The 27,506-nt window shown below is 31.1% G+C and overlaps 1 protein-coding gene across 22 annotated transcripts in view; it reads right to left on the minus strand.

Moving 5' to 3' along the window:
- The window catches only part of LOC124360638 (protein PRRC2C), a 158,080-nt gene that overhangs the window by 18,342 nt on the left and 112,232 nt on the right, over positions 1-27,506 (minus strand). For 16 of the 22 annotated variants that reach the window (XM_046814423.1, XM_046814424.1, XM_046814434.1 and 13 more), the window contains 7 exons: positions 25,380-25,541; positions 23,164-23,324; positions 21,331-21,424; positions 13,573-13,755; positions 5,013-5,114; positions 3,303-3,485; positions 2,486-2,656 (listed from right to left, as the gene is read on the minus strand). In XM_046814423.1, coding sequence (XP_046670379.1) covers positions 2,486-2,656; positions 3,303-3,485; positions 5,013-5,114; positions 13,573-13,755; positions 21,331-21,424; positions 23,164-23,324; positions 25,380-25,541 — 1,056 coding nt within the window. Of the gene's footprint in view, positions 1-2,485; positions 2,657-3,302; positions 3,486-5,012; positions 5,115-12,387; positions 12,560-13,572; positions 13,756-21,330; positions 21,425-23,163; positions 23,325-25,379; positions 25,542-27,506 lie in introns of those variants that run through there. The other 6 variants (XM_046814428.1, XM_046814426.1, XM_046814445.1 and 3 more) reach the window with 6 other exon arrangements.

Here is a 27,506-nt window from a genome sequence, read left to right on the forward strand (position 1 = left end):
ATATACAGGGTGTACATAAAGTCCTGCACGGGTATAATATTTTCTGAACGATAACAGATAAAGAAACAAGATTTGGTACATCAATACTACACCTAAAAATCTACTTTTTGAAGGAACTATCAGTTTTCTGTAATATCATGGGGACGTCCCGCAAGGAGTCAGAAGGAAATCTTAAATAGGAGCATAGGTCAATATGGACATCATTTTAAAGGGCTTATCTAGCAGAGTTTAATGCCGCAAACCGCACTCAAAAAGATTGATCCAGTACAAAATGGCGGCTGTTCAAAGATTTTACTTGGTTACATTTTATTAGTAGCCATAACCCCAGTAAAGCAAAACTGCAACCAAACGAATACTGCAGCTAACTACTACACTATGCTTGTCAGTTGTACAGAAGTGAATTATGACATTAGTTATCCTCAAGGGTTACAAATTTGGTCCTAATATATTGATAACGGGGAAAACCTGATAACAGTAACAATTAGAAATCTCAGCGAACTATGACGATCGGAAACACTTCCTGTTTTCATAAAGTGTTGAACAGTTCTCCCTACAGTTGTTCTAGAAATTGGCTGCCTCTCGTGAAAGTAGTCATTAAATAAATGGCATGCTTCCTCGTATGATCGTCTGTTATTTCCCCAACCATCATAAGAAGTGTTATACGTTCACGTTCGTCAAGCGACATAGTGTAGTTGAGAACTACAAGCAATACGACAAACTCTTTTGTACTAAAGCGCACTGATAAAATGGATGGACAGCACTACTAAAACAAGAAAACTAGAATAGCCTACTATGAATAGACTGGCTAATAGGAAAGTCCTAACTGCGACCCAAAGATAAGAGATTTCTAATTGTTACTGTTATCAGGTTTTCCCCGTTATCAATATATTAGGACCAAATCTGTAACCCTTGAGGATAACTAATGTCATAATTCACTTCTGTACAACTGACAAGCATAGTGTAGTAGTTAGCTGCAGTATTCGTTTGGTTGCAGTTTTGCTTTACTGGGGTTATGGCTACTAATAAAATGTAACCAAGTAAAAATCTTTGAACAGCCGCCATTTTGTACTGGATCAATCTTTTTGAGTGCGGTTTGCGGCATTAAACTCTGCTAGATAAGCCCTTTAAAATGATGTCCATATTGACCTATGCACCTATTTAAGATTTCCTTCTGACTCCTTGCGGGACGTCCCCATGATATTACAGAAAACATATAGTTCCTTCAAAAAGTAGATTTTTAGGTGTAGTATTGATGTACCAAATCTTGTTTCTTTATCTGTTATCGTTCAGAAAATATTATACCCGTGCAGGACTTTATGTACACCCTGTATATATAGTACTACACATACTCAAAAATACAACAGCATCACATCCTTGCATGCCTATTATTGTTATTTATTCCATTCATACTGGTAATTATGGAGCTCTACAAATATGCACTCAATATAATTTTTTTTATATAAACCCTAGAATACTGGTAACCATCATGCAAGTATTGATTCATGAGGTAACTGGATCTGGTCAAGGAACATGCACATGTTGCTCCGGCCCATTTGCTAATTTAGCCTTATAAAGAAGAGTTAGTGCAATATCTTAGGCGCGCTAATTGAAAGAGGAGATTCCTATATACACCTTTAATTCCAGTCTTGTGTTTCTCTATTTGTAAATATTGTTTCTATGCAATGCTTTTTTTATTTATGTTTTGTTTTATAGTAGTTGATTGTGTTGTGAAGTGATTAATTTAGTCATTTTTATCGATACACCGATAGTTCATTTCATCTTCTTTCCAACGATGTACTCTTTCAACTCGAATGTATTACACCGAAAATAACCTAAATATATTTGTTATAAGATCGGACTGTGCGATGCGTACAGCGTACGTTGCGGGCCAAGTTCAGCGGTAAACACTAAACGTACGGCGTACGTCGCGGTGCGTCGAAGGGTTAATATGTACCATTGTGTACTAAGTCCGGTTTATTCACTAAAAATAATTTATTTAAATCAAATCAACCATATATAACTGTAAATGTTTTAAAACTAGAATACATTTGTGTTATTTTAGGTATTTTGGAATTTTAAATATATTTACACAACTATATATTTTAGCTACATCCGCACCCTTTTTTATTTTATAAAAACAGGAATTTTAATTATTAACTTATCACAAAAATGTTTAAATTTATTTTATGATATTTATTATAATATATCACAGTATTCTCTAGTTCATTGTGAACAAAATGATACCAAGTATAGGTAGGTTAACACAGAAAGAAGATTTTTGCTATGAATTTTATAAAAAACAGCACATACAAAAACAGCTGGTTAGTTAGGGCCGAACGATATGACAGTGCCAGAGTTAAAAATATTCTGGGACTACTCAGTATGACAATTTTGTCTTATCTGCCATTAAAGGGTTAAGGAGATATCAAATCTGAATTCACTTCTTTAATCCTGTCACAAAATAATACAATTGATTTGATTGTACCTGAGATGGAGGAGGTTGTGAAGGTGTCTGAAAGGATGCTTTGCTTCCGATTGCACCAATAGATTGAGGGGAAGGCTTCACACTAGCAGACATCAGAGAGTTGGTACTTGAAGAGATCAGGACTGTGTTGGGATTATTGCTCAACTGCTGTGATGTGCCATAAGCTGGAGGCTACAACAGAATATTTACATATATGTATTAAAAAAAACTATGGTGTAATTAGTAACTTTATTTATCATTACAGCTTGTGTTCTTATTAAATGACACAATACAACCAAAATACAGAAATAAATTTTAATTGTTCAAATAGTTGTTTAACATTAACTTCTCGGCATTGATGGTGCAGCTGCTTATGTTGTAAATGTGGCATTTATCAGTTGAGGGTTAAACACTAAGTATCCAGTTAAAGTGACTTACATTAATTGTATTTGCACAATTCGACAGCCTCTTTGGTGACTATACCTCTGAGATCTGGGCAATTGATCCAGACCTGTGTTACTTCCTTTGATTACAAGTTTACAGGAGCTGTCTTGGGGAACTTTCTTTCTAACAAAAGCAAAAGCAATCCCAATAAACTTGTCTTGACTTCTTCATAGATATTGGTGAATATTCTCATTGGAGGACCTTTATCCTTCTATGTTTATAATTGCTTTGTGCAAAGCCTGTCAAAAAAACAGAAAATGCTTTCGCGTCACAAATATGTTTTAACGCTTTCATTTCAGTTATGCACCGCCTCCCAGAAACTAAAACAGAGGCTTTGACCCACCAAAGTAAGTTACAGCTTTGAAAACACAATACAATAAATAATGATACTGACCTGGATGCGGTATTGAGAGAGCTGTGTCTGAAAAATATCAGGTGGTGCTGCACTAGGTGGCGGTGGAGCTGTCTGGTGCAGGTACATAGACTGCTGGCTGAACCCTGATGTTTGACCTAGGCCTTGCGATAGATATGGAGAGGCAAACTGTGAGAACTGAGAACGCCCTTGATTCCCTATCACCTGAAAATTATTCATTAAAATAAAAGCATATCCTGTAATCATAAACTAAACAGATTCTTAAGAGATACACTAGGGACATAATTATCTAAGATTCGGTTACCCTAAGTTATCTAGGTAATGTATATTACTGTAATCCAGTTTTTAATTGTTATAAATCCATTTTAAAATAGAAAGTTACTCAACTAAAAAACTTCTCATAATTTGTTTTATACATTACTAAAGTATGAAAATAATATTGTTTAGCTGCAAAATGATTGTTATGGTTGGTGAACAAGTCACACAAGGTTTCTGTTAAAACCTAGCTGTTTTGACAAATAAATGTGTTTTATTTTGTAAACTTTCCTTTATAACAAAGTTAGACTTGGTTAGACATTGATTATAATCTATGGTTATAAACAGGGAACTCTGACCTTTAACCCTTTCAGGGCCAGGACCAAATATGAGATGTTGCAAAATTTTAAGTAATAAAAGCAGGGTAGAATATGATCTAATTTTAAAGGAATTAAATATACAGTGATCAAACAATTTTGATCTATGTAAAGAAACAACAAACATTTTTACATGAATTTTGAAAGCAACCTTTTTATTGTTATAATATCTGGATTGCCCAGTTTATTTTAGAACACAATCTCATTCAATATGCAAAAAAGATTTATAAGAATCATCATATTTAGGAAAATAATTATAACAAAAATAGTTCTTTACTAAATTGATCTTACTTTATTAAATGGTATTCTATTTTAAGTCCTTAAAAAAATAAGAATATTACTTATAATTTTTAATTTAACTAAATAAAACATAAACAAAATTGTTTAGAAGGCCCAGCAATATAAATGGATCAAGCGACAGCCGATTTCTTTGTGTTCCCGAGGTTGAAAATATCATTGAAGGGAGAACAATTTGCAGATGTAGATGCTGTCAAGAAAATTGTACAAATACAATTAAAGAACTTTCAAATAATGATTTCCAAAAGTGTTTTAAACAGCTGTATTAACGCTGGTATAAATGTGTTGTTGCAGGAGGAGAGTATTTTGAGAAATAGATTTGTAAGTTTTCAACACTATATATAAAAGAACTCCAGGAACTTCTTGACTTTATCTCGTTACAAGTTACAGATTTGTTTTTTTTCCCAGGAACTTTGTATTTTATGTTTTTATCATTTTAATTCATGTCAGTTTTTAAGTATGGTCTCTCATTTTTATATATATATATATATATATATATATATATATATATATATATAAGTTAGAAATTTGTAACTCACTATGTAGGATAAAAATAATAACAATATTGAAAAAAATAACATAATAACATTAATCAATTTTCTGAAACACATTTTCTTTTTGAATTATACGTGTCCACAAACTTACCTTATCACAATTTAAGAAGGAAAAAACCATAGATTTTCTGAATTAACTAAACATCTGTGGTGGTTAAGCCATTCACAATTAATTACTCTCTTCATTTTTAAATTTGATCAATATTGGATTTTTTGTATTTATTTATATTGTGTTTAATATCACAAACCTGAGGGTTGTTTAACTGGAATGTGGGATATAGTTCAGCCTGAGGAGTGAACACTGTCGGTGGTGAGGGTATTGCTGGTATTCCACCATACTGAGCTGGAGACTGAAACAAACAAATCACTCTTATATTGTAAACACTTTAAAGTTGATTGTGGATTCTTATTTGCTTGCCACTTAAAAGAACAACATTTGGGGTCAGGAATATACAATTAAATTGCTTAAATGAAACATTTTTGTAGACAATTTATCAAGAATTGGACAAATAACGCTATTATAAAAAAACCATCATGGGGAAAAATAATCTTTACATAATCTCTGAAATTTAATAACACAGGGCGTTTCAATATTATGTTAGCACTTACTTCTTTAACATAAAACTGAATTACCCTGTAATAGACTAAAGAAACAAGTGGTATAAGTTATCAGTCCCTGGTCCTGTTCTGAATCGGTCGAAAGGTGAATAGTTTGGGTTTAGAACGATTTTGAAAACAGCTATGTACTAGGTACCTGCGGGAGCAGTGGTGGGCCAGAGCATTTAATAATTTGACAAACATTTTTTGTACTGAGGAAGAATGTGAATTTCATTACTTCAACTGCCTGGGAGGAAACTCAGGTCAGGATTATGTTCAGCTCTTTCATGTTAAGATCTTCATCCATACACACAATAAGATGAAAGAGACATGTGGATATAATGTGATGAGTGGACACTGAACCTTAGATTGTGTGTGGGAGTTAGGTGAACTACAAAGGGTCAGTAGTAATGTGGCTACCAACCATCTTCTTATTATATTTTACTTTCCTTTCCAATTATTGTTCCTTATCACAATTATTTCTGTCACATTGCTGGCAAAATTTTAAAAAAACTGAGTAGATATTTTACAAACCAATCAATACCCTACACAATTTGTCACAAATTGTATTAAGTGATTGTGAGCATAGGAAACATAATACAAAAGAAAACCTTATTATTTGTTATTTTAGTAACCTACATTAAGTTTATTCAAATTTACAGTAAGAGAATCCAATTTTAATGTAGCAGACTTCATTTTGTTCTTTCCATAAATTTCTGAGTGTATTTTATTAAAAGTTGAGTAATATAAAATATTTAATTTCTAGTTATAGCTATAAGCCAGGCCTCTAAATTAAAAATATAATAGTTAGTTATATATGATCTATATTGATAATGTATCACAAGATAAATTTATCAAATGAAAGGTAATACAACTTTAAAATTAATATGGTACACTTACAATACAGGGTACATAAAAAAGAAACATAGAGCAAAAATGGCATGTTAAGTTAGTAGGATGTAGAGTAACTGCCTTGTTTAGTGAATATTTAAAAATGATAAAACTAGAAGACTGTAAATGTATAGTAGTGCTTCCACTGATAAGGCCCTCTTTTACAGTTTAAAGAAACATTAATCCATCTGTTGAAATTGAGCATCTAATAATGCTTACTAAAGTATATTTAGCAAGGTTTTTATACAAAACGAGTGTAGGCTTGGTGATGTATGGCGTGAGGGGATGGGGAAGTCGGATGGGGAAGTCGTGCGAATCATAAAATGTTAGTTTGTGTCTAATAGCATGACCTAAAAATAAATTCCCAAGCGTCGTTCAAGAATTCAAGGATGACAAAACAGTAGTTGATTGTTGGCAGATTTTACTTTGATAGCGATATCAGACATTGTTCACTGTATGGACCAACACCTTCAAGGATACAGCCTTTGAGATTAATGGATTCTTAGGACTGTGGTACAAAACAGGAGTGAAAAAGGCAAGCCACTTGCACACTAAAGAACTTTGGGCCACTGATGGTACTGCTCCCAAGATATTCGGTGCAACTGTCACAAAGGCGGTTTGTTCAAAACCCTTGTGTGTGAAATACGGTTTGGTGAGAAATCTACCCGAGAACAAAGGGATTAGACAATCCTGCACCAATCCGTGAAATATTTGAATAGTTTATCAGTCTGTGTAAGGAAAGCTACTATTTTGGGGAATTTGCAACCATTGAGGAAATGAAATAATGGAAGCAGTCCTCATTTCGTTAATACATACCCAACAAAATATGGGATAAAATGTATGCTTTTGTAGAGAGACAAAAACTTTGATCACTTCAAATATGCTAGCAAAACTCCTCAAGACACTATTGCAAATGATGTAATAATTTAGTAAAACAGGTCGTACATTTATTATTAATATTCTTTACTCAGACTTGCCTCTACATGCTATGACTTAGTACTGTAACCTATAAGATCATATACTTAAATTACTACACAAATCTTTAGTATGTGTTTTATATATAAGAACATTTTTATAATACAATTAACAATACTTTTAATAAATAACAATTTTCCATAAAAATAAAATGCTGTTTTTTATATTAATAACTCATGAACTGAACCCATTGAGGAAGCAATTAACCTAGCCTCTCTAGGACTGATGTATGAATTGATTTTGGCAAAAATACATGTGTGTACTAAAATATTAATATAAAGAGTTTGGATACAGATAAATTAGTCAATTTTTCAAGACATTTTAGTCTATTTGGCTGCTCTACAATAGTGTTTGTTTCTTTCTCCAAATTATGTTTTATTAAATTTTTGTAGTACGTATTTAAAACATTCTTTATTAAGAAAAACAAAAAATAAAAAGCAACTGTTAATTTTCTGTTACCTTTTTTATCTGTTTCAATAATTTTTTTATTCAAAACAACACAATGCTTTTTACATGGAAAACCAGTTTTTATTGGATTATTTAATTAGCATAATAACAAAACAATCAAAATTAATTTACAATTTTTCACTTTTTGATGATTTTATGACGAGCTCCTGAAATAGTTGTCTGGGAGATGAGAAAAAACTTTTTGTTACATTCAATTGATATTATTAAAATGCTAATTAAAATAAACTATTTAAATTTATTATAAACAAGACCATTCATTTACTTTTTATAATTCACTTTTGTGTCAGTCTTTGAGTATCTTTGATATCTCAATGACACTGGCCAAGTATCTGTTACTTCTGAAGTACGCAATTTGTCTTGTTCCATGATGTAGCAGAAGGACAACAATAAACAACTATAAAAATGTAAACACCAAACACTTAGAACACAATACATAGAATGTAAACAAAACATTGAAGTGACGAAAATTGAGCATATGGCAAAATGTAAACAATAACAAAACAAGCTATTAGTTGTAGTTCCAGTGTGTAAACATAACAAATCGAAACGGAATAATTGCTTATAAGGATGCACGAGAGTACAAAACTGCGATCTAACGGAAAAAAACAAATACGTGTCTAAAAAGAGCATGAGTGCCGCTCGGGCAAGATTATTCAGTCCCACTCGGCTGCAACGAGTGACGCTCGGACAAGTTCCCCAATGTGTTAATGTTTTCCATTCTAAGCCGTGGTATCAAGAATCGTTGACACCTTAATACCTCTAAGTATCAAGATATTGAGTTCAGAATCAACCCATCCCTAAACTTTACATTTGAATTAGGAAAATTTTAGTGGCTGAAAATGTCATTGAAAAACATACTATACAATGCAGGAAGTTAGGATAAAATATTTTGCCAATATCCTCTTGCCTTACAACCAGCTCTGTACTGGCAGTCATCTTCATTTCAGCCCAATAAGAAAAATAAAATAAAATCTCATAAAAAATACAACCTTATTTTTAATTGTAGAATTCTGAAGAATGTCTTTTTTTAAATATAATTACCACACTGACCAAATGATTTTTGTTTCTTAATACTTCTGTAATTTAAGAACCTTTTTAGTACTTCAAAAAATATACAATTTACAAACAGGATTTTGAATATCTTTAAAATGAAACACATTCAATAACACTACAACCAAAAAGAAGCACATAAAAAAGCATAAGGTTTAACATTGTTCTTATAGGGAAAACCTAAAGCCCTTTCAATGCAGCTTTTTAAGATTTTTAACTATATGAAAAAATAACTTGGTGATATCAACAAAAGATCAATTTATGTTACGAAAGATGTGTGAGCAGAGAAGAATAGACAATTTGCTTAAAGTTTCAACCATTAAATAAACTATCTTCAAACTAATGTAATCAATAGGTTTCTTACGTAAGTCACAATAGCAATCAACCAAGCCCGTTAAAAATGTAAATTTATCTAGATATTTATAATATTTTCATTTTCTCATGCAACACTACACGATTATATTTTGAAGAAAATTATGATTTGTTACACCACTAATATAGTCTCGCACACTAATGAACCCTTTACGATATAGTGTTGACAGTAGATTTATACCAGGAGATTAAGTGACGATAAACTTTCTGCAAACCTTGTTACTTTTTACTTCATCACTTATTTACTTTCACAATTGTTACACATAAGCTGGTAGTGTGGTCCAGACCTAGACTAATGATCCTTTTATAATATAGTGTTGACAGTAGATTTATACTAGGAGACTGAATGACAATATACTTTCACTTAAATCTTATGAGTTGTGATCATTTACAACATGTAATAAAAATACTGTATTTTAAGTAGTTTCAATCAATTTACAGTGTTTTCCTTTCTAATTCAGCAGTGTTATACCTAGTATTATAGCCTTCGCTGCTTACAATATTACTGAGAGTTTCTAATGCTGTTATACAATATTTTAAATGTATCTGTTACTATCGCTATCATTACAATTTAGTTCACTAGAATTAGTTCTTTATCTTAGAAACTATGCGAGTTTAAAAGTGATCAATGAACATTTACGCAATTAGATAATTATAAGAAACATGAAAGCAAGCACTCACATACAGCTGGATTTCTAGGGAACACCTTTCCGATGGATATTTAGTGATCGCTGGTTCTAAAGGTAACTATAAATTCTGTTTTAGTGGTTGAGTGCCAAGGTATATTCTTCTAATTTTCATTTCATTTTGGGCACTAGACCCATGCTGACAGGAGGATAACTGGGATAGTACTCTGAGCTAGGTGTATCCACTGTAGTTAATACAATGTGTTTCTTTTTAACAGTGTAATATTCATTAAATATTGTGTTTTCAACCAACTAGTGTGCATTCATGTTTTATCTATTTATATCAATATGTTGTTTATACTTTAAGCTGTAACGGTTTTTTTTATTAAATCGTTTTGCTAAAATTTTTAACAGAGAAAGGCTAAAATTTTGCGTTTTGCTACAAATTTTTTTCATACATAAGTAGGCATACATCAGGTACATATTATTTCAGTGTTCATGGTTAAGATGATCATGTTAAGGGAAATTTTGACTCAACTCTTATATCAGGTTTTGGGTGTAAAGGAGCATTTCTGGTTTGAATTAATTAATTTCAAATACCACAACTGAGTTTGCCTAATTGCCCTAACCAAGAAAACAAATACATGGTTAGATATCGGAAACCTACTTTTGGTCCAAGATATTTCTAGTGCCATTGTAGAATTTGCTTTGTTGTGGCGATGTAGAAAATATACACACATATGTAGGACTGAAAAGCATACCAAGTTTTCAAAAATCATCCCAGGAAAAAGCGAAAAATCCCTACAAAGTTCAAGCAACATTTCAAAATAATCGTTTATAATAGGTTTTGCATTATAGAAATCTGACTGTTTTTCAGACGATAGCCTGGGAAAGAATAGCTCGTTGAGGCATAGTGCTCGTTCCCGTGTTCACAATTTCACAGAAGCAACCAGTTTCAGAGTACTCTCAATGTTTTTTTAATTTGTCACTGGCGCTATCTGGTGTAATAATTATAAAGTAAATTGTTCTTTGGTGTGTGCATTAAACTAATGATCAAGCATTGTATACTTAATATTTTCTAAAATTTAAACGTAAAAAATACTTCAGCTTTTGACCAAATAACTTTAGCTGATAGTGTCAACAGCTGTTCAGTGATGGTTAAATTAGGATATGAAACAATAGTATTTTGATTATTTTTTCCAAATTCTAAATTATTCTGGAAACCATTTCTGATCTTTTTTTATATAAACCTTCCTCAGACTTCAACGAATATTAAAAAAATAACAATTAGCCTAATTATAGCCAGGCTATCAAAAGATTAGTGCTTAGCAACAAATTTGCCAATTCATTTTTATTTATAAGATTTATGTAATTAAAAAAATATTACATAATATTATTATTACATATACGAAAACTATAAGTTAAACTATTATATATTAAAAGTTATAATAAACATTTGCTGCCTTGATTGTACCCTGAATAAGGGTTTTTTTTTCATAGAATGAAATGTAATTAAATTATTTTAGGATGTAAAAGTATAGTAAAATCCCGCATAATAACATTGGGGTCAACCAATGTTTATGGCAAGGCTAGGAACCGAATTAATCAGCAAACAACTAATGTGTCAACAAGCATCGCAGTTTCAAGGATATGGTTCTCAAAAGAACATATTAAATTATGTATACATGAGTGAACCAACAACAATAAAAAATAGTTGAACCCTTGGAAGGATAAGCAGAAGCCTATCTTCTCTGCTAACATTGTGGTTCAGACATCAACTTTAATGTGTTGGTTTCCAGATTAAATTTTCTGCTTTGTATCCTTGGTGGAAGTAGGTGGGTTTTAATGGAAAAGACAATTCTTAGATACTTCCACAATAAATTTATTAAAAACAAATAAAAATTAAAAAAAAATAAAAAATGTTTAATAAATTTATTGTGGAAGTATCTAAGAAATGTCTTTTCCAGATTAAATGTTGAGATTTTGAACATTGCCTCGTAAGACCTTTTTCATCTTTGTAACATAGACTGTTATGGAGATTACATAATAAGTTAAGTTCATTACACAGTCATTATACTCTTTGGTAACTATTTAATTGCCTTTCTTGTCCATCATGAACAGAAGTTTCATCAATTATATTGTAATTCTTTTAATATAGCTTTGTATATGTCTAATAACAAGATTATACACAATATTGATTCCTCTTCTAATTATAATCAACATTACACCTTGATGAGAAATAAGACAACATTTTATACAAGAAGCCTTGTGTACTCTACATCAAATTAAGTACTGTATCTTTCTCTCCCATCTGAATCTGAACTGTATTTATAAATTTTATAAAAAAACGGATAAATTAAAAAAGTATAAGCTATTCTGTGAGCCTTATAAACAAAATTAATTCTGATGTATGGAAAGAATAAAAATGTTCTTCATATTAATTTTTGTTTATTACAATATTGATGCTCTGTATTGAATCTGTACAAAAACCGACAATTTTTTCCAAAGAAAGTAAAAATATTAAGGTTTTTAGTAATCTTTCAGTTAATTGAATGCAAGAATTTCCTATTTAATTTAACAACATAACATTCTAAAACTTGCTAAGAGAAGAGAAAGGAGAGGGTTAAAGTAATAGCATCTTTACTGTCATGTTCGGTCGGTCGACACTGCTGAAACTGTTGAGGATCAGCTCCCGTAGGTTGAACATCACAATTGGAGAGATATGTATATACAAGAGATTGGTTGTGTCCTGCCTTTTGTGAATCTGATTCTCGAATGTGAATCCAAGCTTTTGGTTCAAATTTTGAATCTCGCATCTGAAAAACGGGGTGATGAATTTAGTGAAACTGGGACAGTTCCAAAATAATTAAGTAACTCGCTAATGAAATTTAAAGATAACAAACAAAACAAAAACTAAAATTTTTCTGAATCTGTTACATATTCAAACACTTATTTAATTAAGTACCTTAAAATAAAGTCATTAATGTATTGGGGTTTTCTTGAATTCTTAGTTTAATGAGACAATTTATTATACTTTTGTGCAGGTTGTCTAAAAAACTTATCTGGTTTTCTGGCATAATTTATGAAAAGGTAAACAAATAAAGTTAAAAATAGCTTATGCAATATAAAAATATATTCCTAACAAGTTAAACTGATACCATAAAGGAAATAATGGTGTGATACTTCAGGAGATAACAAATAACAACAATCTATGTGACTAACCAAAACCAGTCTGTGTAACAGACCCATGTTGTTTGTTACTTATTTCATAAACTCTTATTTTAATCACTACTTTTAATCCTTGACGTTTACATGAAAGCAAATTCCCAATACATCCCAAATGTTTCAATCTTTCTAAATATGGTTTAAACAAGAATATTAATTCTATAAAAATTCTCCTATAAATACATATTCTACAAAACTAACTGTATCTAAAATCCAGTCTGAAATCCACCCAACAAAAATCTGTAGGAAGGAATTTAACAGACTTTTGTTACCAGCAGCAGTTTGGTTTAGTAGCAGTTTATGAAACTGTCTGTAATTCAACAATTTCCCAGCAACTACTCGCTCGTACTAACTTTTTTCAGATACTTAATAGAAATCAAACTTTGAAAAAAGCTTCTAACACCAGATAATTCAAAACCACCAACCATAAGGGCATTGAAAAGGATGCTGATGAGGAGAGAACTAAATAGATGGCTATTGAATTCATATAATCTACATTCTATACACTAAAAGTATAACTGCAGAGAAGTTATTTTCCACACTTATTTTGTTTTATATTTTTGAGCCCACTATTACTCTAATACAAAGAAAGAATAGCTGGTACCTGATAGTTAATGTGTTGGCTAGGCTGTGCTGGGGATGAGGTGAATGCCCCAGATGGAGGGGACAGAGGTCCAGGATGAGGGTGCATCGTGGCCTGGGGCTGCGGTTTCACCTGCGGGGCAAGCAGCTGCACATCAGGGAGAATGAGCTTCAGAGTTCCCTTCCCTCCCAAACCTTCCCTATACTATACATTCATGTGTGAGTATTCAGTTTTTTAATGTAAGTTGGTCAGATAAGAAAGACGCTAAGAAAAGAATCAGACGATCTAGCAAATTTATTGCAAAACAATAGTAAAGAATGAGGGATAGTAGACAAAATTACTAACTTTTACGAGTTCTCCTTACAGTTTACCAATACATAAAATAAAATTCTATAATTTTCTTAACTTCGTATGTACACAAAAAAGTAATAACAATTCCTTGAATATTGAACATAAAATCCTAAAATGACAACGATCCTGTTCAAAGGTGATGGGGCATGAATTACAAATTGTACTGAACTTTTTATTACATTTATTTTTGTATTTGATTTATATGTTTGATGTTTTGTCCAAGACATTAAAAACAAAATAGACTGAAAGTACAATAAAAACATTTAGTCCAAGCTATTTTGATGACTTTGAATAGAGTCTGAGAGTAGTACAAAAGAGTTCGGTCTACAAATATGATTGTAAAAATTTAAGTTCATTTACAGTAATTTACTTCTACAGTAAACAGTAAAAAAAAAGTTCCTTTTCGTTACTTGTGTGGTTTCTGAGAAGTGCTATTTCACAGAGGCTTTAAAATGTAAAAGATGTTCTCTATTTCCTTGATTTACCATTTGATGGATCAAAGACTGAAGTGGCTTAGTGAAGATATTTTGGTTTTAATTTAATAATTCATATTTTATTACCTGCACTTGAAAAACAGTAACATGTTAAAACAATTTTTTTTAAAAACTTCATAGCCCACTTTACACTCAAGACTAAATTAAATATCTGATTTTCTAACTCAGATCAATACATTTTTGTAGTAATGCAGATATCTTGCAAACATTTCTCTTCACATTTTAAACATAGTGAATACAAAAAAAAAAACAGTTTTTCACAATAGTATAACATGTTTGTACAATCAAAGAAACAGCACAGCCAGTTAACTTCACACCTCTCACTCAGTCTAGATTAAAGATGAGTTCCCAAATAGGACGACTAGGTTGTATTAGTGTTGCAGGTATCGCAGAGACAGAGCTCTTTACACTCCTCACTCAGATTAGAAAAAAGACAAGTTTTCCCAAAGAGGATGAATACATTGTGGTAGTGTTGCAGTTACTGTATTGACCATTATTTTCACACTTCTCACTCAGTCTAGATAAGAGATAAATTTTCCAAATAGGACAATACATGATAGTAGTGGTGCAGGTACTTCAAAGACAATTCTCACTTAAGATGTGACAGTCACATCGTATTAACAAGGCATATCCAGAAAGTAAATGTATTTCACGGCTGGAAAGATGTTTTTTACTTGTTAGCTACACTACTGAATAGCCTCATTCGTAACCTCAACTGGAGTTTTCCTCTTCCATAACAGATTAGATTGACATTGTTTCCAAAACATATTGTCACATCGACAATTCTCAACGTATTGACTTTGAACCGGTATCGTGGAGGGGAGGAATCAGTTTAGCCAACATGTTGGAAAAAATCCTTCCAGCATGCCTCAGTAAACTTACTTTTTGGATATGTCTCGTATATCTAAACTTGTATATCGCTTGTAATCAATTGAAGTAACAATAGCTAGAATTAAGTATCTCAACCAAGACAAATTGGATGGAATGTGTTATATAACAAGTCAGAGTCAAGACTTGATATAAAGGTGGTTAGAAGGAAGGTGTAGTAAGAATGAACTCTTGTAAAATGCTACTGTTACAAGTATTTTTGAAACTATTGTTGGATATAAATATATTTTTTTGAAGCATTGCAAATTTTAAGTAACTTTTTAACATTTTTATTTAGATTATATTAAATATAACTGGGCGAGTTTTCCATACCCATTTATCATATAGGCGAAGTTAAGACTTAAAAAGTCCTCTATGCCACTTGACCTCAAGAGGTATCTGGAATCAATCAGTCTCAAGAACTGCTACAATCTTTAGAGTATGTGAAATTTCAATTGAAATCACATGGAACATACAGAAACTAAAACATTCAATTGTCCCTATTGTTTCAACAACTTTTTATCATGTATGAAAACTTGAGCCAACTCAACAAATAAAAAACTATACTCACACATCTATACATAAATCGTTAACCCATCATGCCATGTTATTTTGAAACAGTGGATTTCATCTGGCAGTTCTTTTTTTTGTGAAAACACATAACTGAACTATTTGGCACGGATTTGATAAGCATTGATTTATTATATTCACAAACTCCATTGAAAGCAGTAAATATTAATACAATGTACTTCATTTCAGTTTAGGATCAAAATAATTCATAATATAGACACTAGACACCAGCATACAAACCATTGTGCTCCTAAGGCAAACTGGCATGAGGGGTTAACTGATAATAACAAATGACTAAATATATTATGAACATAGGAAACAACATATATTAATAAAAATGTATAGTTTTAAATTACCTATTGTAACCTTGTGAATGAAAACAGAATCTTATCATGTGGGTAAAAACATGTTTTAGTAACTTCCACGAATATTTCAATTTAAACATTTTCAAAGTCAATATTTAGTTTACAGAATAGTTGAAGATTACAAAAACAGTTATTTTAATATAACCAAACATTTATCTGCTTTTTTTAAAAGTATTTATATCCACTCAAATTATGCCTGAAATTACTTTACTTTCCATAAAAAGGTCAAAAAAGACTATTTGTACATTATAATACATCATGCAATCGAGGAAAAATATATCGAATCAATACTAGTGATTATATAATGCTAATTTGATGAAAATATCATCAAGATTGACATATTTAATAAGTGGTAATCGAAACAATATTTCCATTATTTATAAAATATCCCCTACACACTATGCGATCACAGAACTAATTTCTGAATTCTACTAAATTTGTACAATGATCTTTAAGAACAATATAATACAATGCATAGTGTGTAGGGAATTGGGCTAATTTACAATGTCAGTCCAATTGGTCGCAACCTGTCACCATTACTGCGCAGTCTATAATGATCATAGTAGTTGTGAAGAAAACTGCTTTGATCACATTTTGTAATAATACAATTTCATTCAAAATAATTAATGTTTTCTTCTTAAAGCAGTACTATTAATAGCTTACGTAGAATACTAAATCAGTTGTTAAAATGGTTCAGCACACTGGGCTAGAAATGACATGACATTTATAATTCAGTAGTATTGTTTTATTTATTAAATTGGTTACATTAAGTTTTATTTAATATCAATTTACAGAAACCGCTAAATTCTATTCATTATTCCATTTAGATTTATACTATGTATTTGGTTTTTATTCAATTCTCATTTGAAATTTAACTGAATAGGATATAACAATTTATTTATTTTCAGGAAACTTATTTATCATTGAATTTAGTTATTTTAAATTTTATTATTTATTATTTTACAGAATTATTACTTTTATTTATTGCCAATAAATATAACATAAGTTTTTTCAAGTATCACAAAAACGGCACAGCAATGCATTGTTCAGGCACATCGCTACAGCACCAGCTTGTATAGCTGTAGAGAAATTAGTAGTAGCTTTTTAACTTAGTTTAGACCTATCATTTGCTGAGAGTTGTAGTACATGTGAATCATCTCATATCACTTGATGAGTTACATTTAAGTATTGGGTATTTTTTTTAATAATTGAAAAAGTTTAATCAATATAAAAGGTTTAATATTTTTCAGCAATATATTTATATTTCCATTTTCTTTATTTTGCCTCAACATGAACGTTGATACAGACAGCCAAACAGTATTTAGCGTTTGATAATGTATCTTATGCCTATTACATTGTCAAAATTGGTAACATGATCACTGAGGGCAAGTGATTTAGCAGTCAGTTGTGAGGAGGGGGAGGGGCGTTATTGCAACACCCATGGGCGGGCAGATTTTAAAATCTGCCTCTGGCCTAGTGTAGGTCAAACTTCATTTCAGTTTAGTTGGCAGTAGGGTGGTTCATGAACATTGGCAAGCGATAAGTTGTATCGTAGAGTATCATCGTATCGTTGTAAGCGTATTGAGTTTAAGAATGTTACTGACAAACAACTTTTACAATTTGAGGAAGAATGTGACAATCTTTTAACTGTTAAGATTCTGCCTGAAAGTGACAAAACATAAAAAGAAGCTTTGACACAAAAAATGTAATTTTTTAATGAGAAATGGCTGATCCAGGATTTAAAGTTGCAGCAGTTGATTATGGTGGAGTCCAAGATTCATTTTATATTTTTGAGTTTTAATGAAAGACGAAAAAACTGTATTGCTTTCTTTTCCTGAGTACCATCAGGACTTTCAGCTTCATGACTAAACAGTCATCTAAAGGTTATTTGAGCATTGCGTATAATCGGGGCAATTGAGCCTTACACGCTTATCTTAATGTGTGGCTCAGGGAAAGAGTCAAGAGTCAACAAAAGAATGATTACTATTGTGTAGTTGATGGTAGGGCAGTAACAACTACCATGCGTTCCATATGGCCTGTAGATAAACCTAGTGATAGCAGTTGTTTATTCACTTTGTTTCAATAAAATGCTATTACTTCATATTAGTTGCTGTGTCTATTTACTTTTTAGTAAATAGTCGCAGTTTAGTGAATCTCATGTTTATAGTTTCCTTTTTACAAAATTGATGAGTTCTTTAAAAGTAATATATCTAGTCTAGTCTTCCAAAGTTAGTCTGTAGGTAGTTGTATCTGTATATGTTAATTGTGTTTATTTGTAGTATCTGTATGACATAACCTATTGTACAAATATGTATTTAATGGCCAAATATATGACTTATGACTTTTTAATCACTTCACCCAATAGATAGATTCTCATTGAAATAATCTTAAATAATAATTTAGTATTTAGTTATCTTATATTATATTTTAGAAGGCGGAAGGGAAATATATAATTTTAGTTAATTCAACTAAAGTTAAGAGAAATTTATATTGTGGGCCAGACCAGCTCTGTTGCAGCATTATCGATTGATTGGCAGTATGCAAATTACCGATGTTAAAAAATGTTCTTGTACTTCCTGTATGAAAAACTTATTACAGATAACCGAATTAAAAGATGACTATATTTCTAAATAATACTTTGGTGTCCATTCATATTTTCTACATTTATTTTGGTGCATCGCCACAAGCCTGCTGTAGACATATGATCGGCAGCATGCAAATTACCAATTGCTAAAACGTCTTTTTGTTGTATTTTGCGTACTTAAAAATGTAGATAGATAATCCAAATTGATTTATCACATTTTTGTAAATAATATTTAGCTTGCAGTTCCTATTTTCTACGCCTATCTATGTGTATCACATAGAATGATTGATTCTTAATTCCAAATCTTAAAAATTTAGTGGATTTGAGATTTGGCTTTGACACATCATTCATGTACCTAACCAATGATTTTCTCTGAAGAAGCTTTTAGAAATGGTGAAATATCATTTATTAATGTACAATATTAACTGTGACTTTCAACAGTGGGGCTTCTAGATGAGATTGAATCCTAATTCATCACCACTCCTGCGCTTGCATAAATCAAATTCAGTTGTAAATTACTGTATACACATCCCCACAATTTAATATAACGCCAATAAAACAAATTATTCTTGTCTAAGAATTATTTTGGATAATTTTTTAGTATTGTAGGTATGATGTTTAAGGTGGTACAATCGGTTTGTAGTATGAATATTTTGAAAATAACTTTTAATTACAATCTTGGTAAGCCCTGTAAGAGACCATTTTTAAGACAGGACAAATAAAAAAAAAATTCATTTATTATTTTACAAGGAATATTCAAAGTAAAATTTTGGAGTATCTTATAATTAGGTACAAAGAAAACGTGTTGAAAATTATAAACTACTCCAGCTATAGTATAAATGGCCGACATCTTGAAAGAACGGATAATCTTGAAATAGACACACATAAAATTTATAATATGAATTTTTTTCAATAGCTACTACACAAAACATAGTTAATGTATGTTTAAGGGTTTTAACCTATAACATAATTTAATAAAAATTATGTGTGTATAGATAGAATAAAAAACTATTGACAATCTAACTATAGTAAAGAATGAGTTCACTATAACCTTACGAACGATCCTCAAAACTATCCGACTAGAGTTCTGAAATATCTAAACTCTTATATGGAGTAATAAGAACTACAAATTACATCAGAATCTACGTCAGTATCAAATACTATATCGCAATCTGCAAAATTTGGTTTGTCTGATTGTGAAATATTTTTAATAAATTCATCACTGAGCTTGTCATTCACAGGCTTACATGACGATTTCGTTTACACGGACAGTCCCTCTTTTTTCAACATCGTCCGCACAATGTCCATGGTTTTCATTGTGGACATAATTATAGTAATAGTAACGCATAATCATCTTGTCAATCTTGCATGGGGATAAAGCTTAAAACTGCATTAGAAATAAGAAACTCGTCTCAAATTCATAACGCTTCTTGCAGAAACATAATTTTTTTTCTCTCAGTGCTAATGAACTGTTAAAAATATAATTTAGAGATACCGCGAATTATACCGCTTAGCGCGCTACGGGGAAATTACGATCGGCGATATATACCGCTTAACGCGTACGAAGGGTTAAAACTATTGTAGTCATTCATCCTCTGAGGTGTTAATTGCTATTAGTACATTTACTTATCTCAATAATTAATTATTCTTGGCCTTGTTAGCTTAAATTTCAGTTATTTATTTATTAAAATGACATTAATGTTCCACCTCCTGACAAACTACATATTTCTGCAGCATAAAGTGTTATCAGTTTCAATGGCATGTCCTCCTTTTTTAAGGCCTTTTCAAGGAATTTTCTCAGTTACCTAATAAAATATAGTAAGCCAAATCAACTACAACATTAATTCATATTCCTTTTGTATTGTCATTAAATGGTGACATATCTTGCACTTTTTTACTCATTTTGCAATTAAACAATTATATAACATAAAGTATTCTCCCGAAAACAAAATAAAGAAGACCTAATCAGCACAGTGAATAATAAAAAGATTCGTACCGATATCGGAACCACTGGTAATTCAGATGTAAAAAAAAGATTTACAAAACACTTATAGCTTTTAATTCAACTATTTGACTATTGAATAGTCGAATTTTATTGAATATGGCCGATAAGTCATACGTAGCAAAACTACAAACATGTATTCTAGTTGTGACCTTTTCTGCCAAAATGGTCATTTGAGTAGCAGGTACATCGTCAAGCAAAGGGTTAAATTATATTTAATTAGAAACTATAATTTCCTTATGTCAATGGAACTCAAAATTTCCAGATAAATTAAAATGAATATGCCACTCCCTGACATATTTAACATTTTTATCTTTAGTAGTTTTTATTTAGGCCTGGCTTAAGTGCCTACTTCTTATTTTAAAGACCAGTAATTCCTCATGGCATGACAAAAAGTTTGTTTCTACTATATCTGTCTTCAGGAAAGTTATCTTTCAGGACTATGAATTTAAAAATGTACAAAAAAGAATATTGCACAAACTTAAACTAGTATTTAATACTAATAAATATTAAAAGCTTATTCTAAAAATGAAACATTATTTTTACCTTACAAACATTACTGGAAGGGTCTGGTTTAATCATATTTTGAACTGTGTTTCCATTATATGCACTGGGGTTATTCTGCAACTGTTGGCCGGCGCTAAAACATACATCATATGGTACTAAATTCAATATGTCTTCTTCCACAAATGTTTCTCAGAAGAGTTAAAAATTTAAGAAAAATATCTTGTAATATAAATCTAATGTAAAAACCATAACTCTGTAGTAACAGATTTTCAGTTGAGTTTTAGATACAAAAAATACTTTTTATATATTATTCAGTCATTATGTATTTGGTTAAATAAATAGTCTACAAAGGAACTATGATTCTAATTAGATATTTAACTATTTTTTTTTTATATAAATAGTCGCAAAACTGAAGTAAGTAGCAAATACAAAATTATAATACTAGACGTCAATGAGCTTGCTCTATCTGATTATATTTACAAATATTTAGTTAGAAAATTACATTTTACTTTTTTCCACAAAATATTGCAATAGAGCAAAATATACATACATTCTACAGAAAACAAAAGATAAACTTAAAAGGATTTTACAAGATATGAATTTTAAACCTAAAAACTAAGACCAATGTTTAAAACTAAAACTAATGGTTACAAAATATACTGTATATTTGACACACTTTAATGTAAGCTACATCAGCACAGGAATAAAGGTGGTTGAATCGTGTTTTTCAAGCTCTGGAAACTACAATAAGTAAGTAGTAATTTAATTCTTGTAATTTTCAAACAAATACATCTGACAAAGGAATTATTAGACACTTTTGCTCCTGAGATAAAACAAACATCCCAATTGTAAAAAAGTCACAATTATTGTTATCCATAAAATACCTATACTATTATATTTTATTAATGCAAACTTGTTGCAATTCTTGTGTCCACAAAGTAAAGCTAAAAATGTCCTGTTTAGTTGATATATATACAGAACTGCAACTACATTATGTGCATATAACTACATTTTCTGTTCGGTGAACAGTGATGAGGATTGAGGGTTGAATAGATAAGCATTCACAAATGGACAAAAAAATATTTTATTTAAAATTTGCATCAATCACTAAATGTCACTTATAATAGTAAAGATACACAAGTGAACCATATGATTTATATACCATTAAAAACAAGAAAGACCCTGAATAATATGATGCCTATATTTATTCCTTTGTGTTAACTGTGACATCAGAGACAAGTCCAAAACCGGCGACGATCAGTTCGTTCAGCAGTGTTTAATCTTGTTATGTAGTTGTTTAGAGGTAAATATAACTGTTATTGATATAGTCATTATAAATTCACAAGAGTATTTTGTGATAACAAGTAATGTGTTATAGAACTTTTAGTACTAAAATTGATATTTCCATGGAAAAATTTGAGTTGCACATACTATTTTCAGTTTATGTACGACAAATTATGCATTTCTTTAAACCATACAAAACTATACATTTTTTTAAACTAAACTAAAATAATGGCTTAGTTTTCTTGGTTTTCAAAATTTATTCACAGCTTTCTTGGTTTTCAAAATTTATTCACATAGCTATCCTTCCTATGCACATTCCTATGCCTTATTTATTTTTTAGAATCAGTTCTTATAACTTTGATTTGCAATGAAAATTGGAGATAAATATTATACATCATAGTATTCTCTAGTGATCAACATTATACAAAAATACAATACATAGGTTTCAAAAAAGTAAACGTTTTAACAAAAAGTGTGCAATCGTCCAAAAACAGCCTGTGAGTTAGATAAAGTTCAACTACCTAACTATGGTTAAAACCTGTTACTAATTTATATCTAAACTATAAAATAGTTGCATAAGAAACTTACTTGTAAACACCCTCAGGATTAAGAGTGTTGCCATCATCAGAAATTGTGGAGTCAACTCCAGGTTCCACAGAATTGCCAAATGTTGGTGTGAAGGTATTAGCAGTAGAAACTGTGCTGTTTTCCTCTCCATGTTCTAGCACCGCAGGGGAATTCTCCCATACCTATAAATGTCACAAATTTTCATCAGCAACTGTGGGGTTTACTCTAAGTTCCACAGAATTGCCAAATTTTGGTGTGAAGGTATTAGCAGTGGAAACTGTGCTGCTTTCCTCTCCATGTTCTAGCACCGCAGAGGGATTTTCCCACACCTATAAATGTCACAAACATTCATCAGCAAATGTGGGGTTTACTTTAAGTTCCACAGAATTGCCAAATGTTGGTGTGAACGTATTAACAGTCAAAGCTGTGCAACTTTCTTCAGGAAATTAATTTTGATGTGTACTTCCTGCTTTTTGGGTTACAAAATACAAAATATTGGTGTGATGATATTACACCTTTAACCCTTTGGTATGGTTGAAGGTTATATGGTCCCACTGACTTAATACTCCATTATGTGGTTTGACATCCATATAATGTGCTGCAACAGCTCATCTACCTGTAAAAGAATTTTGCAGGAAAAATAAATAAATAACACATGTTCATTTTGTCTTTTAGTCTGGTTCTTATTTTTACTCATATTATTCTGTCAGTTGATATCGGTGTAGCAGTTTGAGGAAACAAACCAGTAATTCTTTCTTTCTGGGACATATTAAACAAATTACGAATATCTGATCAATATTAGATAAGATATTGAGGCTTTACTAAACCACACTGTATTTTATACTAGTTTTGTTTAAAAATATTCTGCCATAGGGATTACTGTGCAAGTTAAAAATGTCACGTCAAAAGGTTAACCGTCATGGACGAGATATATCATTAAACTATGATAGACATGTTAGTACACCATAAATTGATACAAGTACCATGGTATAGATTTATTGAAGTATAGAACAGTTATTGAAGTTGTTAACTACATGTATTATAGTTAGACAGTGCACTCTTAGTGGCTACAAAGTTAACCCTCTCCCGCTCACAAGGCATGAATCGGCACGGCCACCACATAGCCACTGCAGCTTAAACGGCACAGATCGGCACGCACTGCTTTACCCACTAGAGCCGATAAGTGCTGCTCTCGAGTAGCAATATTTTGTACTACTACGAGTTGTTTGATATCAGGAGACCATTTACTTTAATTTTATAGTAGATTTATTCCATTATTTTGCTATTTGTATTAGTTGTGCGGAAACAATGGCGGGTTGTAGTTGTACACTTCATGACAGTGAAATCTATCTCGTTATTAGTAGTGATTGCGACGATTCAAGTGAGTGTAGTGATGTACCAGAGCCTTGTGAAGTGGTTGGTGGCATTGAGGATGTAGTTCAGAGTGATCACAGTGGCAGTGGCGGCGAGCCAGACAATGACCTTCACCAAGTAACTGCGTAAAAAACAACCCCGCGCCACCGGCGCTCAGCTGTCCGTGTGCCCCCTCCCTGGTCTCGTACAATCAACTTCATTGAACCAAATATTTTTGTAAAATAATTAATATATATAATTATAGTTAATTACAATGACAGAACGTGTGTAAGTTGAGGCTCCGCGTATTTTGACCGAGCGTGACCGGCAGAGCGAATTAATTGAGGCTAGAAGCACCGTGAGCGCCTGGAAACAATGCGAGCGGGAGAGGGTTAATGATATCAAAATAACACTGATAATAATTTAAATTTCATCGAAAACATAGGGGTTTCCACAATGAATTTCAAAATTGGTAACCAGATTGGTGAATAGCGACCGAATTTAAAAATTTTAACTATATAATTGTAATAATTAGCATTAAAAATAAAATATGGTATGATAAATGAAATATGGTATATATATATTTTTTTTTTGTATGCAGCTATAAACGTTGCATATGGTTTAATAATACCTTAAACAAATTCAAAATTTTTGAACAGATTTTTAGAGCATTATTAAAAACTCTAGTTCAAGGTGATGTAATCATGTAGACTTTAAATAATTTAATCATTAATTTTATAATTCCTAACAGTAAATAAAAGCTATTTTTAGAAAAGTCCTCTACATTTTCAGAAAACTACATCTGGAACCCAATTCAAGTAAGTACCCGCAAACAATCCTGGGTAGAAAGGGTTAACAAGACAATATTTAATAGGCTAACTTACTTTTTTAACAGAAGCTAACTTGAACTGAAGTTCTGATTGGGCTGCCATTTGAATTGATCTTGTCATTTGAATTGCAATATTTTTACTACTTTTATCATCTGCCAGTTGTGACAAATCTGAATCAAATCTGAAGTCCAACTTCATATCAGCATTATCTTCATTCTAAACAAAACATAGACATATTTTAAATCAACTATAAACATGAACCAGATATTAACTGTAAATAATGACAAACTCTGTGTGGCATACTTGTCAATTTGGGATGAAGAAATGTAAGTCAATAATACACTCCAGTTTTTAAAACACTTATATCATTTCATGGTAATGGGTATAAATAATATTACCTAGCCATGGTTATAACACTGTCTTCGGCCATGTTTCAACACCCTGTAGCCAGGCATAGTTATAAAAGTGTGGTTGGCTTGACCAATAATATTCTATGGCCAACCTTTCTAGACTATTTAGCAAACTTAATAGTTTAAATTAATAAACAATATTTTACTGTCTAAAACTATTGGTACTGCATATAATTTTACTAAACACGGTAAGGTTTCAAATATCTAAAATAAATCATATACCATGTAAAAAAATTTCGAATGGGAAAATGAGAAAGTATGGTTTACAAAAACTAAGATTTTTACATAAAAGAATACAAAATATATAAATAACTTTTTATCTCATTGGTGAAAATATTAGTGTCAATATTTATTCCTCTATGAAGAAAAATGTATAGTGTTTTAATTTACTTTTAAGTACAAAGTACAGTTTTCCTTGTGGCTTCAATCAAGGAAATATGCCAGAACATCTAATTTCGACCATTTACGATATTTCTGATGCCACAGTTGAGTGTGCTTGTTCGTGGCAACAAGATATATATAGATATGCAGGTTTAAAGGAGCCTGCTTCATTTCAAAAATAAATAATTAAGGTAGGTTTTATTACAGTTTTTAAATCTATAGGCTAGTAAAAGTTAGACAGTAACTTTGTATTTGATAGTTATATTACAGTACTGAACAAGCACTGCTTATTTATTTAATATTTGATAACATGTATAGTTAAAAGTGCACTTTTACTAAAACTTTTAAAAGACATCTCCTTACATACATTCTACAACACCACCATTAGTGATGTGTCGAGGTGAATCTCAAATGCACTGAATGTTCAAAAAAGTTTTAACTCAGACAACAGCTAATTGGCAGTAAACAAATTACCAATTCCTAAAATGAGTTATTGTTGTATTTCATTTTTGAAAATGTAGATAGATAATCGAATTAACAAATTATTGCAGTTTAGTAAGTAACATTTCCTATGTGTATCAAAGTTCGTGTACTACAATTTCGGTTTCGGTATCAGCCAATCAATAAAATAATTCAAACTTGGGTTAAAATAAATTATTGAGTTTTGACATTCCAGAATTGGAATAGTTTTATTATTAAATTAATACTAATAATTATAAAATTATTATTTTATTATTAATAATTATTGAAAAATTGGATGTGAAAAATATCTTTGTAAGATATGTGCAGTATTTACTCACAGTGGAAAATAAATAAAATCTTTACTAAGGTTCAGAATAAAATGTGAGGTTTCGAGAATTATGGATTTAACCATCACACTACTGTAGACAGTTCCTGACAAGATACAAGACTAACAAAGACAGTTAACAATACCATACATGTGTGGTGATGTTAAGATACGACAGTCATTCAACTTTTCGTTTAGAAACATCACAATACAGTACTGAAAATAAATTTTTGCCATTAACCCTGCAACTAACTGGCTTTAAGCGATTATCGACGCATTAACTATGTCGTAATAATATCCCTTATAGCAAGCCTATTTTTACTTTGTTTGAAGTAAAACATACGTAAATCTAAAGATAAAGATCCAAGGTTTCATATTATATCATAAAACGTTCTATAGTTACGTTAAATCTTTCATTATAAAATTCTAAACTTGGATATTCACATTTCCGATTGCCATTTGTTTGCGTAATTTCCGAACACGCTAAAATTACTGTATGTTTGTCAAAATTCCCTATTGTGAGTTTACGTTCATTGAAAACAGTAAATTCTTGGCTTTCAGAAACATCTTTTCAATAGCCAGTAGAAAAATAAATGTTTATAA

Source organism: Homalodisca vitripennis, chromosome 4, assembly GCF_021130785.1.
Source record: "Homalodisca vitripennis isolate AUS2020 chromosome 4, UT_GWSS_2.1, whole genome shotgun sequence".
NCBI classification, from domain to species: Eukaryota; Metazoa; Arthropoda; class Insecta; order Hemiptera; family Cicadellidae; genus Homalodisca; species Homalodisca vitripennis.